This window comes from Oryx dammah, unplaced genomic scaffold (genome assembly GCF_014754425.2).
Source record: "Oryx dammah isolate SB20612 unplaced genomic scaffold, SCBI_Odam_1.1 HiC_scaffold_1, whole genome shotgun sequence".
Lineage (NCBI taxonomy): Eukaryota > Metazoa > Chordata > Mammalia > Artiodactyla > Bovidae > Oryx > Oryx dammah.
In genome coordinates this window covers 38511800-38526602 of record NW_024070185.1, presented here as the reverse complement: position 1 = coordinate 38526602, position 14803 = coordinate 38511800, and the positions used below count along the sequence as shown (strand labels likewise).

Below are 14803 nucleotides of genomic sequence, written 5' to 3'. Positions count from 1 at the left end.
CACAGTTCACGTATTGTTGAAGCCTTGCTTGGAGAATTTTGAGCATTACTTTACTAGCATGTGAGATGAGTGCAATTGTGCGATAGTTGAGCATTCTTTGGCATTGCCTTTCTTTGGAATTGGAATGAAACGGACCTTTTCCAGTCCTGTGGCCACTGCTGAGTTTTCCAAACTTGCTGGCATATTGAGTGCAGCACTTTCACAGCATCATCTTTCAGGATTTGAAACAGCTCAACTGGAATTCCATCACCTCCACTAGCTTTGTTCGTAGTAATGCTTTCTAAGGCCCACTTGACTTCACATTCCAGGATGTCTGGCTTTAGGTGAGTGATCACACCATCGTGATTATCTTGGTCGTGAAGATCTTTTTTGTACAGTTCTTCTATGTATTCTTGCCACCTCTTCTTAACATCTTCTGCTTCTGTTAGGTCCATACCATTTCTGTCCTTTATCGAGACCATCTTTGTATGAAATGTTCCCTTGATATCTCTAATTTTCTTGAAGAGATCTCTAGTCTTTCCCATTCTGTTCTTTTCCTCTATTTCTTTGCATTGATCACTGAGGAAGGCTTTCTTATCTCCTGTGGCTATTCTTTGGAACTCTGCATTCAGATGCTTATATCTCTCGTTTTCTCCTTTGCTTTTTGCTTCTCTCCTTTTCACAGCTATTTGTAAGGCCTCCCCAGACAGCCATTTTGCTTTTTTACATTTCTTTTCTATGGGGATGGTCTTGATCCCTGTCTCCTGTACAATGTCATGAACCTCCGTGCATAATTCATCAGACACTGTATCTATCAGATCTAGGCCCTTAAATCTATTTCTCACTTCCACTGTATAATCATAAGGGATTTGATTTAGGTCATACCTGAATGGTCTAGTGGTTTTCCCTACTTTCTTCAATTTAAGTCTGAATTTAGCAATGAGGAGTTCATGATCTGAGCCACAGTCAGCTCCTGGTCTTGTTTTTGTTGACTGCATAGAGCTTCTCCATCTTTGACTGCAAAGAATATAATCAATCTGATTTCAGTGTTGACCATCTGGTGATGTCCACGTGTAGAGTCTTCTCTTGTGTTGTTGGAAGAGGGTGTTTGCTATGACCAGTGCATTTTCTTGGCAAAACTCTATTAGTCTTTGCCCTGCTTCATTCCGCATTCCAAGGCCAAATTTGTCTGTTACTCCAGGTGTTTCTTGACTTCCTACTTTTGCATTCCAATCCCCTATAATGAAAAGGATATCTTTTGGGGGTGTTAGTTCTAAAAGGTCTTGTTGGTCTTCATAGAACTCTTCAACTTCAGCTTCTTCAGCATTACTGATCGGGGCATAGACTTGGATTACTGTGATATTGAGTGGTTTGCCTTGGAGACGAACAGAGATCATTCTGTCGTTTTTGAGATTGCATCCAAGTACTGCATTTTGGACTCTTTTGTTGACCATGATGGCTACTCCATTTCTTCTGAGGGATTCCTGCCCACAGTAGTAGATATAATAGTCATCTTAGTTAAATTCACCCATTCCAGTCCATTTTAGTTCGCTGATTCCTAGAATGTCGATGTTCACCCTTGCCATCTCTTGTTTGACCACTTCCAATTTGCCTTGATTCATGGACCTGACATTCCAGGTTCCTATGCAATATTGCTCTTTACAGCATTGGACCTTGCTTCTATCACCAGTCACATCCACAGCTGGGTATTGTTTTTGCTTTGGCTCTATCCCTTCATTCTTTCTGGAGTTATTTCTCCACTGATCTCCAGTAGCATATTGGGCACCTACTGACCTGGGGAGCTCCTCTTTCAGTATCCTGTCATTTTGCCTTTTCATACTGTATCTAGGAAATGGCTAATCCTGAGGAGGCAGTCCTTCTAGAGTCGACAAGACTCCAGATGTGAAAGCATCAGAATATTGAAAATAAGAGATGCTTAATTTGCCTTTATACTCATTCTCCCAGTTCACTTTGTTAGTATTCCTCCCAAAGATCTATAAATGTTGGAATGCCCCATGTCTTAGTCCTTTTACACTGTCCCTTCTCTATCTCTCTTTAGGAGACACCATGCAGCACTGTGGCTTTAAGTAACACTTAGGCATTAATGACTCCCAAATGTGTATCTCTGCCCTAAACTTTGAACCACCAGTTGCCCACCTGCCTACTAAACATCTTTACTTGGAGTCAAATAGTCATTTCAAACCAAAGATATTCCAAATATAGCTCTTGATTTCTGCTCTCAAATCTGCTTCTTTCTTAGTTTTCTTCTTTTTAATAGGTATCTCCATTCCTAGTGACTCAAGCCCCTAAACTAGAAATTTTCCTAGATTTATTTACACTTGTTAAACTATATTTCCAAGCTGTCAGCAATTCTCATCAAATCTTCTTTAAAAATATAGAATACTTAAATAAATGGAAAAACATGCTGGATTAGAAGACTTAGTATTATAAAGATGGCTGTATTCCCCAATAGACCTACAGATTTAGTGCAATCCCTCTCAAAATTCCAGCTGCTTTCTTGTGTGGAAATGGAGAAATTTTTCCTAAACTTCACATGGAAATGCAAGAGAGCAAGAATAGCCGCACATCAAATAATAATAAAAGTAAAGTCATAAAAAAAGAAAAGCAAGTTTGAAGATTCACATTTCCCAATTTCAAAACTTACTGTAAAGCTACCACATAATCAGCAATCTGTGGTACAAACATAAGACAGACATTTATGTCAATGGAATAGAACTGAGATTTCAAGTTAAGCCCGTGCATTTAAGGTCAGTTGATTTTTGGTGAGGGTGCTATGACAATTCAATGGAAGAAGAATACTGTTTTCAACAAGCTGTTCGGAGATAAGTGGATGTCCATGTGCAAATGAATGAATGAAATCTTACCTCACACCATTTACAAAAATTAACTCAAACTGGGTTAAGGATGTAAATAAAAGAACTAAAGCTGTGAAATTCTCAGAAGGAAACATAGATGTAAATCTTTGTGACCTTGGGTTAGGCAATGATTTCTTAGAGATGACACCTAAAGAACAAGCAATTAAAAGAGAAAGTTTTAAACAAAACTAACCTTCATTAAAATTAATTTGTACTTTACAATTAAATTAAAACATCTGTGCTTCAAAGAACTCTATCAAGAAACTGAAAAGACAATCACAGGATGGGAGAGAGCAATTGAAAATCATATATTTGATAACCAGTTTGACCGTTTCTGGACAAGTTAAATACAGAGTTACCACTTAACCAAGCAGTTCCACTCCTACATGTACACTCAAGTGATTCAGATATATATCTACACAAAAACTTGTAAATGAATGTTCACAGCAGCATTATAGCCAATAAATGGAAACAACTCAAATGTCTATCAGCTGTTGAATGGATAAGAAAGAAGTGGTGTGAACACGCACTGATAGAATAATCAGTTCAGTTCAGTCACTCAGTCGTGTCCGACTCCTTGCAACCCCATGAACTGCAACACGCCAGGCCTCTCTGTCCCTCATCAACTCTCAGAGCCCACCCAAGCTCATGTCCATTGAGTCGGTGATGCCATCCAACCATCTCATCCTCTGTCGTCCCCTTCTCCTCCTGCCCTCAATCTTTCCCAGCATCAGGGTCTTTTCAAATGAGTCAGTTCTTCACATCAGGTGGTCAAAGTATTGGAGTTTCAGTTTCAACATCAATCCTTCCAATGAACACCCAGGACTGATCTCGTTTAGATGGACTGGTTGGATCTCCTTGCAGTCCAAGGGACTCTCAAGAGTCTTCTCCAACATCACAGTTCAAAAACATCAATTCTTCAGTGCTCAGCTTGTCATTAAAAGGAGTGAAGTACTGGTAATGCGTTATAACACAGAGGAGTCTTGAAAATAATATGCTCAGTGAAAGAAGCTAGACACAAAAGACCACATATTGTATGATTCTATTTATATGAAATAACCAGAATAAGCAGGTTTATAGAGACAGAAAGAAGGTTAGTGGTTACCAGGAACTGGAGGAAGAGGGAAGAAGAATTGGGGAGTTTCACCTAATGGGCATGGGGTTCCTTTTTGGAGTGATGAGAATGATCCAGAATTGGATAGTGGTATGGGTTGCACAGTTCTGTGGAATATACTAAAAACCACTGAGCTGTACCACTGAATCATCTGTGTCTTAAATATATATGTATACACACACATAATCCTCTATTGTATGTTGATTATACTCCAATAAAGCTGTTAAGATTTTAATAATTTAAAGGACAAATTTTAAAAGTTCAATAAGTGTTTTAAATGTATAAATGGAAAAAACCTTCAACAGACTACCTCTCATCTCCACTGGCCCCACTACTCTGGTCTAAACTATCATCATCTCTGCAAAAAAATTCCTTACTGATCGTTCTGCTTCCAATCTTGCCCATCCCATTGTCCTTTACAACAGTAGTCTATTGTCTACACCAAAATTAAGTCCTCTTTTAAAAATGTAAATGAGGTCATGTCATTCTCCTGATCCAAATCCTTCACTGGCTTTCCATTGTACTCGGAGTAGCTCTGCTTTTACCTGATTCAGATGTATGGCTCTGTCTGATTAATTCCCCTTGAAGAAATGCTTCCAAGGCCAATAAAATTTAAAAGCCTCTTTGAGGACAAAGAAGTTGACAGTGTTATACCCTGTCCCTCTTGCTTTAGCTGTGAGAAGTCCTTAAATGGGAAAGTTTGTGAGCTTTGACAACTTTACTTGCTCAGTCAACTAGCAAGTATTTATATAGTATCTAGCTCTGTTCCCAGAGTTGCAGTCCTGCTGGAAATGATGGTGTACAGTATCCATTTGATGAACAAGACTGATTTTCAAAGGCCTACACTAAACTATGGAAGAAAGAAAGAGGTGCAGATGACCAGCTTTTGTGGTTACCAGTCATGAGGACTGGTTCATACTCAGAAAAGGTTGCAAGAAAAGGAAGAAGAGCTTCTAATTTGGATCGATAGAGTACCTCACTTCTTCTTACCCTATCTCTCATATCCTCTAGGCAATCAGCCTTTAACTTTTCTTCCTAGCTCTACTCTACTATGGTCCACTGCCTCCCCAAAGATTTGTTTACCAGTCATTTCATTGTTTTCAGGAGTGAGCAAATGACCAGATCATGAGATCCAGCAAAACTGCTGAAGGCTCTGAGACTTTCAATTGTCTGTTTCAGATCCGGTACAGAACATGTTCCTCCTACTAATTTTGAGCCTGGGACTGAAGCTTCAACAGACAGTAGGTAAGAAAAGTCAAAGGCTGGGGAGGGTCCTGAGAAAGAGAAACAGATGATGACCCCTAGCTGAAGCTGAGGATCAGAATGTGGTCCTTGGGCTAAAGACTTTCTTTAAGAGAAAGGGTGATTACCAGCTATGACAAGCACAATCAAAACAATGGTGCCCAGGGTGGCTTGTGCACACCTGTTTCTTATCTTACAGAAACAGGGACTGATAATATTGGTCCATCTATCCCCACTCCAGTAAACATAGTAACAAGATGACAAGACCGTTCAGACCATGCATTGCTGAAATGACCCAAGAGAACATGGGTTAAGTGTCCTGAAAGATGAGATGCCAAGCAGCTGTTCTTTTCTCTTCTGTCAGGGACACTTCCTCTATTAAAAAGCAACAGTAGCAGCCATTGGTCATTCACACATTAATGTGGGTTACTTGAACTGGGAAATCAGAGTCTTCCTTGCATCTAAATGAAAAATGAACCTTAGGCTATGCCTTTGGATTTTGAAGAAAGATACTCTGCTTGAGGGCATAGATGGCAAGGAGAAAAGCAGTTTCAGAGTTTCACTTTCCTGAAGAAGGCAGTTCAGACCATTCTCGTGTTCAGTCAGGATCATGAGCGCTTTATAGTGGTGAACACCAGTATGTAAGAGAGGAAGACAGAGATGGACACAGGGAATTAGGTCCTCTGTAATAGCAGGCCCAATCCCATGGGAAGTCATCCAACATACTGCCTTTGACTGAGAAAGAATGCCTTTGTTGGCACTGATAATTTTTTGAGGAGCTTTCCTCTCTCTTCTAGGTGATCCCAGTAGCATTCCTCCCCCTCCCTTGGGCTGCCCAGCAGGGTCTGGCACTAGAGTCATTGACTTGGGGCCATCTTTGGAGAACACCCCAATATTCTGCTTACTCCAGCCCTGCCTTGCAGTGGCAGCTAAATGAACACTTGATATTTCCTTCCTAAGGGACCCTGCCCAGCTGGGATTTTTAGAGACAGGTGTGAAATTAACTCTTTCCTTATATGAATGCTCTGTGGATGGTCTACTGTGTTATCTGTAAAATAATTTAAAGTGTGAAGTGAAAAGCTATCAGAAAATATTTTCATTTTTAAATTACTAACTTTTAAATTGACATAAAATTTTATACTTTTTAAAATAAAAGCATCTATGAGTTTTGACATATGCATAATCATATAGCCACTTCCCAGGTGGCTCAGTGGTAAAGAATTCACCTGCCAATGCAGGATACATAGGTTTGATCCCTGGGTCAGGAAGATGCCCTAGAATAGGAAATGGCAGCCCGTTTCAGTATTCTTGCCAGGATAGTCCATTGACAGCGGAGCCTGGTGGGCTACAGTCTATGGGGCTGCAGAACTGGACATGCCTGAGCACAGATGCACACACACAGTCATATAGCCACTACCACAAGCAAGACCCAGAACAGTTCTGTCACCAAGCAAAAACCACCCCTCAACCGTCCCCCAGCTCTACCCTACGGTTTTAAATTTTCCAGAATGTTATATAAATGGGATCATTTTTAGACATTCCTTTTGTCTGGCTTCTTTCACATATCACAATGCATTTGAGATTTATCCATATTGTTACATGAATCAGTAGTTCATTTCTTTTCATTGCTGATTAGTATCACACTGTATGTATGCACCACATTTTGTTTATTCATTTTCCAGTTGAGGGGCTTTTGGGTTGTTTCCTGTTTTTGGCAATAAATATAGTTGCTCTAAACATTTGTATATAGGTTTTTGTGGAAGCATAGAGTTTCATTTAGCTTGGGTGAATACCAAGGAGTGGGATTGCTGAGACATACATTAAGTATATATTTAACTTTTTAAGAAACCATCAGGCCGTTCTTAGTATCTATACTGTTTTTGCATTCCTGCCAGTAAAGTATGAGAGTTCCAGTTGTTCCACATCCTTGACATCACTTGGTATTGACATTGTCATTTTTGTTTTTAAAGTCATTCTAATAGGTGTACAGAAGTATCTCATTGTGGTTTAATCTGCCTTTCCCTAGTATCTGGTAATGATAAGCATATTTTCATGTACCTATTGCCTATCCATATATCTTCTTAAGTGTATATCAAATCATTGACCATTTTTAATTGGGTTATTTTCTTATTTTTTAGTTTTGAGAGATTTTTATGTATTCTGGATACAAATTCTTCATCAGATATGTGATATGCAAATATTTTCTCCTAGTCTGTGGCTCATCTTTTCATTCTCTTAACAGTGTCTTTTGCAGAGGAGAGATTTTAACTTTGAAGCTATCCAATTTATCACGTTTTTTTCTTTGATGGTTAGTCATATCTAAGAACTCTTTGCCTAACCCACGACCTGAAAGATTGTCCTCTAGGTTTTCTTCTAAACATTTTATAGTTGTACATTTTACATTTAGGTTTGCCATCCACCTTCAGTTGATTTTTGTATACTGTGAAGTATAGATTGGGATTTTTATTTTTGGTATATGGACATCCAGTTGCTCCAGCCCCATTTGTTCACTTGTTGAAAAGACTGTCTTTTCTCCATTGATTGCCTTTGCACCTTTGTAAAAAAAAATGTCAATTGGCTCTTATTGTGTGAGTCTTTTTCTGGACCCACTGTCTGTTCTATTGATCTATGTATATATACTTTCACTTATACCACTCTCTTATTACTGTAGCATTGTAGTTCAGTTTTTTTTCTTATATTTTCATTTCAAAACCTAAGGACATCTTGTAACTTAGACACATTCAAGAAAAATATTTATTTTTGTACTTTGTCATGTCTTGGAAGAAAAAGTAACCCCAGTCTTATGTCTCTCATTGATGTTTCCCTCTTTCTTTGTCCGTCTGAGAATAAAACCCAGGAGGCACATGGCCATGGTGATGCTTGACGTCACTCTAGGACAGGGACCACACCCTGGGTCATTCTTTCTAGGTTATAGCCGGCCTTCAAAACTACATCTGCTAACCCCTGAGATATACAAAGCAGAAGAATCAGGTTGGGGAAGGGATTTCAAGTAGACAAGATGTCTCATGCAGGATTCTTGCAAAGAGGAGTGCATGAGTCAGGTGTCCAGAGCAGCATCTGTCCAGAACCAGGAACTAGAGTTTTCTGAAGACTGGCTGTGTAAAGCAGTGCCCTCTCACCTCCCTGCCTAGACCCATCTTCACTTTTCAAATCCCTTAGGAAGGAAGTCTGTAAACATTTAAGTTTCTGTTAATGCAGAAGAAAAGTATAAAATTAGCTTAAAGAGGAAGTTATCTTGGGAGTTAATGCAAATAAATTGTTTTGTGTTTCCTGGAGATATGACAGGTGCTGACTCCTGATTGCAAATAAAATGCAAACTTCTCCCAAGAACTTTCAAAAAGGCTCTAGCATTACTCAAGCCAGCTATTTTCATCTGTCTAAAGAACCTTCATGTGTTATTTTTTCATGCTGTCGCCATGTCCTTCACCCTTTAATTTAGTCAAGATGACCAAATGAATATTTTGTCTGCCTCTTTTTGCAGTTGTGGAAACTTTTCCAGTGTTCTCCAGTGTCTCTCTGATGGCATCAGGAGTTCAGTGCTACATTGAAGTTTAGTTTTGTAACCATGTGACATATGAAATAGAACACAAATGTCTTTTACTTAGTATAAAGCTGAAAAGTATATCTGTTTCATCAATGTATATAGTATACACAGGCCAGTAGATATATAGACATATCTGTTAGAAGTACAGGCTTTCAGGGCACAGAGATATGAATGTGAATTCCAACTCCATGAGCTCCCACTTTTTTACTTTGGGCGAGTTGTATTTTTTCTTTAAGCCTCAGTTTCCCCGTCTGTAAAATGAGTGCAGTGACTCCAGTCTTGCAGCTTTGGGGACATCAAATGAGATGTACAGTTTACCTAGTGTCTGGTTCATTGTGTTTAATAAGTGTTAACTATTACTCTATCTTACACAACAGACCAAATACAAACCAGTGTTATAACTCTGTTTCTTAAATGTTAATATGCATTTGAATCCTCCAGCCTTGTTAAAATGCAGGTTCTGCTTCTTTAGGTCCTGGAAAGGGATTGAGATTCTGCATTCCTAACTAGCTGCCTAAGAAAACTGAGAACAACACTTTGAATGGTTTCTCAATGCTTCTTGCACATTAGAAACTCCCAGGAAATTATTTTTAGTTGATGCAGGCCTCACAAAATGATTAGAATTTCATTTTATAGGATACAAAATGGGGTCTGAGCATTAGTATGTTTTAAAAGCTTCCCAGCTGATACCAACTATGGCTAAGGTTGAGGCCCTCTCATTAGTGACTCTAATATGCAGCCAAGCTTGAGAAAAACCTTTTGTTTGCAAGAGTATTTTGATTTCCTCTGTAATTTACAATAAGATGGCTCAGAGGGTAAAGCGTCTGCCTGCAATGTGGGAGACTTGAGTTCGATCCCTGGGTCGGGAAGATCCCCTGGAGAAGGAAATGGCAACCCACTCCAGTACTCTTGCCTGGAAAATCCCACGGACAGAGAAGCCTGGTAGGCTACAGTCCACGGGGTCGCAAAGAGTCGGACACAACTGAGCGACTTCACTTTCACTTTCAAGAATACTTGAGGATTGCAAAAGTGTACTGCATTCCTAAACTTATCATTTTATATCAAGTAATCAAGCTAAAAGCTTTGCATATCTTAAAAACTTCAACTGTGGCAAAATTAGACCAACTAACAATCTTCTAGTTATTCTGAGCGACTCAGATACATGACTCATGTTTGCCAATGGCCCTTTCCTCTTGTGAATGTTAGCTGGAAAATGTCACCTGTCTGAGAGATAGCACACTTTATGCTTCCATAAAGAGTTCCATGTGTGTATATACACGTACACTCTGTAGAAGGCAGAGGGGAAAAGCAAGCAGAAAATGGGTTTTTGTCAAAGGCCCAGACAGTGAAGAGGGGAGTTCTGCTGTATGCTGTGGGGAGTTCCAGAGGAAGTTACAGGTGTTCCTTCTCTCACGAGAAGAAAGTGTAAGTGTAATAAATAAATTTGCTAAATAAATCCAATAGAGACTACACCAGAGTCCTCTGATTCTTGTTAAATCTCAGACTCAGCAACTAACTTTCCCTGCAATCCCCATTTCTCTTCCCTGTTTCTTGTTTTATCTTGTTTCTTGTTCTTCTTTTATTGTATAATAAAAGAGAGGGAAGTACTATGAAGATAGTAAAAGTAGTATAAATTTCTAAACCAGGCACATAGAAGATAGTTAATACATATTTGATGAGTGAATAAATAAATATTTTACTCTTCAGGGCAGAGTATATTTCATAACAGGTAGCTCATTTTAGTTATAAGAGGACTTAATAACAAATATTTGGAGATGATTCTAGGAATCTACTTTTAGGAGTATCCTATTATGGAGACTTGGGAGAGAGTTATTACAAGTGTTCAGGGCATTCCAAAAAATGGAATCATGTGGGAAATTTAGAAGCACAGTGTCTTTTTTCACATGTATCATCTCAGAGTCTTCTCAATGTGGCCAAGAAAATGCAAGCTTAATTAACGTTTTATACAGAAGCACTGCCCAAACCCATTCTGTACAAAAAGTACCAGGCAGATGTGAACTCCTTTCTGTTAGAAAGGCACGTTCATTTTTTAGTTGTGGTTAAAACAGGGTTTGGAAGAAAGATATAAACTCATCACTTATTTTTAATAAAATTCATATTTGTGCACTACACCAACAGGTGCATTGGGTGGTGATTAAGAATGCCAGTTTGTGCAATTTAGGGCAAAATGAAGTTTGATGAGAGGAAAACAGAAGTGAATATGGGTGTATGCATACTCATTCTCTCGGTCATGTCCTACTCTTTGCAAATATGGGTAGGCTCGTCCTTTTTTTCTCTTCCTCTCCTCCTTTTTGTCACTTATATGTTAAACCTTTAACTAGAATTTAGTATGTACTAGGCACTGGAGACACCAAAACAAATTCAACCTGCACTGCCTTCAAAGATTTGCAGGATGGTAGAAGGAAAAACTCCAGTCAGAAGAGAATTTCAACGTGAATCATTTGAGCAACTGAAAACCCCCAATCTATTTTTACTGTGAAATCTGTTGTCCAGGATGATCAGAATACCACTTTCTCAAGAACTAAAGCATGGTAGAAAAGAAAGGAACCAATGTTTGCTGACTACCTACTACCTGCCAAAATAAGCCATTTTATGCTGTTTATCTAGTTTTCACCACACTGCTGGCAGGTAGATTTAACCTCGGACTTTGCAGATAAAGAGGCCGAGACTCGTAGAAGTTTAATGACGTGATCAAGATCAAAGGGTTCATAATCTGGATATACTCAGAATTTGAACCCAGGTTCATCTGTCACTAAGTCCCAAGCTCTTTTCATACTATGTTTTATGTTTTATAGCATATTCTAGAAGCCATCCCCAAATATTTGTTAAATGAAAGTTTTGAATTAATTAAATGAATGGATTAATGAAGCAAGTCTTACTGAACATAATTTGATCTAATCTTCTGTCATAATTCAGAAGCTTCTTCGAGATCGTACACACAGTCTTAATGACTGCCTATTCATTATTGATGGAAACAGCATAATTTTGTACAGTTTCTCACAATTTATTCATGCATACACTACTTTCATTAGTTTTGCCATGTTTGACTACTCTTTGCACTATCGTTTTTATAGAATTATCTAAATCAACTGAGCTTTTATTTTTTGAACAAAACAATCTACCCCTGTGGTAAATGGAAAATCAGTATCAATGATACTAGTAAATAGAAGATATGAGCAAAAATAAATGCAATAAAAGTAAAGTGGTGCTTTAAAGTCTACCCTGATAATATCTGCCTGAGCGCTTCTTGTTTTATTAAAAGGAAAAATAACCATTGTTAGACATGTGAAAGTCTAGTTGCAAATTGTATGTAATTTGAAAGATTGAAATAGAATTGAAGAGGGAATAAATTCTGTGAATAACCCAACTCCCTTTGGGCCTTGATTCTTTCATATCTAAAATCATTGTGCATACTTCTTGAGGTATATGCCTCACATTTGGAGAACTACTGTTTCAAAAACTATAGATTTTGAAGTCAACCATCTGACTGGCTCTGAATTTTAACTTTACTAATTGTGCATCCTGAAACAATTGTGCATCCTCTTTGACCCAGTTTCTTCAACTATAAAACAGTAATGATTATGTGTGTTTTATGGTTGCATTTTCAGTATTGAATGATATGGTTTAGAGTCTAGAACAGTGGCCAACACATGGTAGATATACATTAAGTATTAGTAGAAAAGACATTTCTACAGTGGGCTTGTATGATGTAGTGGTCAAAAGCACTTGAACTTAGCAATACCTAGGTCTGATCCTGGCTGTGCAGTCTTAGGCAAGTTGTTTAACCATTCTGTATCAGTTTCATTTTCTAAAAAGAAGATGGCTCTACCTCATTGGCTTGCTGGGGAGACTAAAAGAGATCATGTGTCAGCAGAGGCCCACCACCTAGTAAGAATTCAACAGTTGATAGTTGTTATTATCACTATCTCTGCTGAGAGGAGGTAAAATTTGGCAGGGAATGATGTAATTTGATCCATATAAAGAAAATGAGCTTGGATCATGGGAGCAGTGGGAGGCCAGTCAGCTGTACAGGTGAGTGTTGAGAGGCAAGAACTACCTCAGAGCAGGAATCAGGAATTACACTCTTCCGCAAAGTGGATGGGGCAAGGGATAGAAAAGAACTTCTGCAAATGCCCAGATAATGATAGGTGTCTCCTGGGAAACTGAGGTTATATGGGTCTCCTCAGCTCCCCCACTCTGAACAGAACTGAAATGTGAAGCCAAGACAGTGGGAGAATGTCTTATTTTCTGTTCAGCTTTGTTCACAGTGACCGTCCCAAAGGAAATGTACATGGTAGACTACGGCAGCAATGTGACCTTGGAGTGTGATTTTGACACTGGAGGTCCTGTGGAACTCGGAATTTTAAAAGCCAGTTTGCAAAAAGTGGAAAATGATACAGTCTTGCTCAGTGAAAGAGCCACTTTGCTGGAGGAGCAGCTGCCCCTGGGGAAGGCCTTGTTCCTCATCCCCCGAATCCAGCTGAAGGATGCAGGGCAGTACCGCTGCCTGATCATCTATGGGATTGCCTGGGACTACAAGTACCTGACGCTGAAAGTCAAAGGTGAGTACTTTCAGGGCCTGGAATCCACGGAGGCACCTCTCCAATGCAGGACCTGTTAGCTGCAAGTAACAAGTCCACTGAAGCTACCAAGCAAAAACTGGGATGGTGATTATTAAGAGAAAAAGCTACCTCAGAGAAGACAAAAGCACCTGCTCAGAGTAGTTTTTCATATCTATGTATAAAGCAATGGAGGTGAGGGTAAATGGGGGTAGAGGGAATAAAACGGGTCTAGAGAAAGCCAGGAAAATGACTCCCTGTAAGTTGGGAGGGTGCCAAAGATAAGTTTTGCTTAATTCACAGGAACGATATTGGCTTGATATTATACTACTCTTTCAGAGTCCAGAGTTTTTTAAACCTTGATTTGCCACCCATTAAAAGTTTAAAATATCAGTTTAAAGAGTGACAAAAGTGGGTTTTTTACCAATAAAATTAATAAATGAATAGAATTGAATATATCAGGGCATCACAAACTATTTCAGAGCATGTGTGTGTGTGTATGTGTGTGTGTGTGCGCGCGTGCACGTGCGCGTGCGTGCATGTGGGTATGCATCTTGGCTTGTGGTGTAATAAATTCTTTCTCACTCTGGGTCATAGACTAAAATGCTTGGGAAATGCTACTCTAGCCTCAGTCTTATCTATTGCACAGAAAACAGCAGAAGTTCAGAGAACTGAAATGGGTAGCCTGAGGGAGCCAGTTCAGTAGCTGTCTCCATTCCTCTGAGTTGAGGGTTCTCTCCACCAAAACATGAGCCAAGAACCTAAATCAGAAGAGAATCTTCAAGTTGCTGTTTGTTCTGGAAAAGGTCACTTGAGGAAGGACATAACAACTATAGAAAAGTAGATTTGGCTCTGTTAATCAGCTTGTGTGTCTCAGCCTTTACTAACTGTTCTGAGGTAAACTATGTCAGTTTTCCTCTGCCGCTAGACCTCAGAAGATCTGTTCTGTCTTCTGGAGAATCTCCGAATTTTGACCTTGACAGCTGTGGTGTAATTTTACAATCTGGAATAAAGAAGGACAAACTGGTATAATTAGAATGAGGGTGAATGTTTTCACCTGTGACCTTGAGTGGGTTATTTCGATTTTCATCAGTCAGTCTGAGTTCAGTCGCTCAGTTGTGTCCGACTCTGTGACACCATGGACTGCAGCACTCCAGGTTTTCCTGTCCATCACCAACTCCCAGAGCTTACTCAAACTCACGTCCATTGAGTTGGTGATGCCATCCAACCACCTCATCCTCTGTCATCCCCATCTCCTTCTGCCTTCAATCCTTCCCAGCATCAGGGTCTTTTCCAATGAATCAGTTCTTCTCATCAGGTGGCCAAAGTATTGGAATTTCAGCTTCAGCATCAGTTCTCCAATGAGTATTCAGGACTGATTTCCTTTAGGATGGACTGGTTGGATCTCCTTGCAGTCCAAGGGACTCTCAAGAGTCTTCTCCAACAC

At 39.3% G+C, this 14803-nt stretch overlaps 1 protein-coding gene across 1 annotated transcript in view; it reads left to right on the top strand.

Annotated features, from left to right (window-relative positions):
* The window catches only part of LOC120864854 (programmed cell death 1 ligand 2-like), a 67562-nt gene that overhangs the window by 10717 nt on the left and 42042 nt on the right, over positions 1–14803 (top strand). The window contains exons 2-3 of the mRNA XM_040242084.1: positions 5149–5214; positions 13054–13359. Of these exons, the coding sequence (XP_040098018.1) occupies positions 5149–5214; positions 13054–13359 (372 nt within the window). The remainder of the gene's footprint in view (positions 1–5148; positions 5215–13053; positions 13360–14803) is intronic.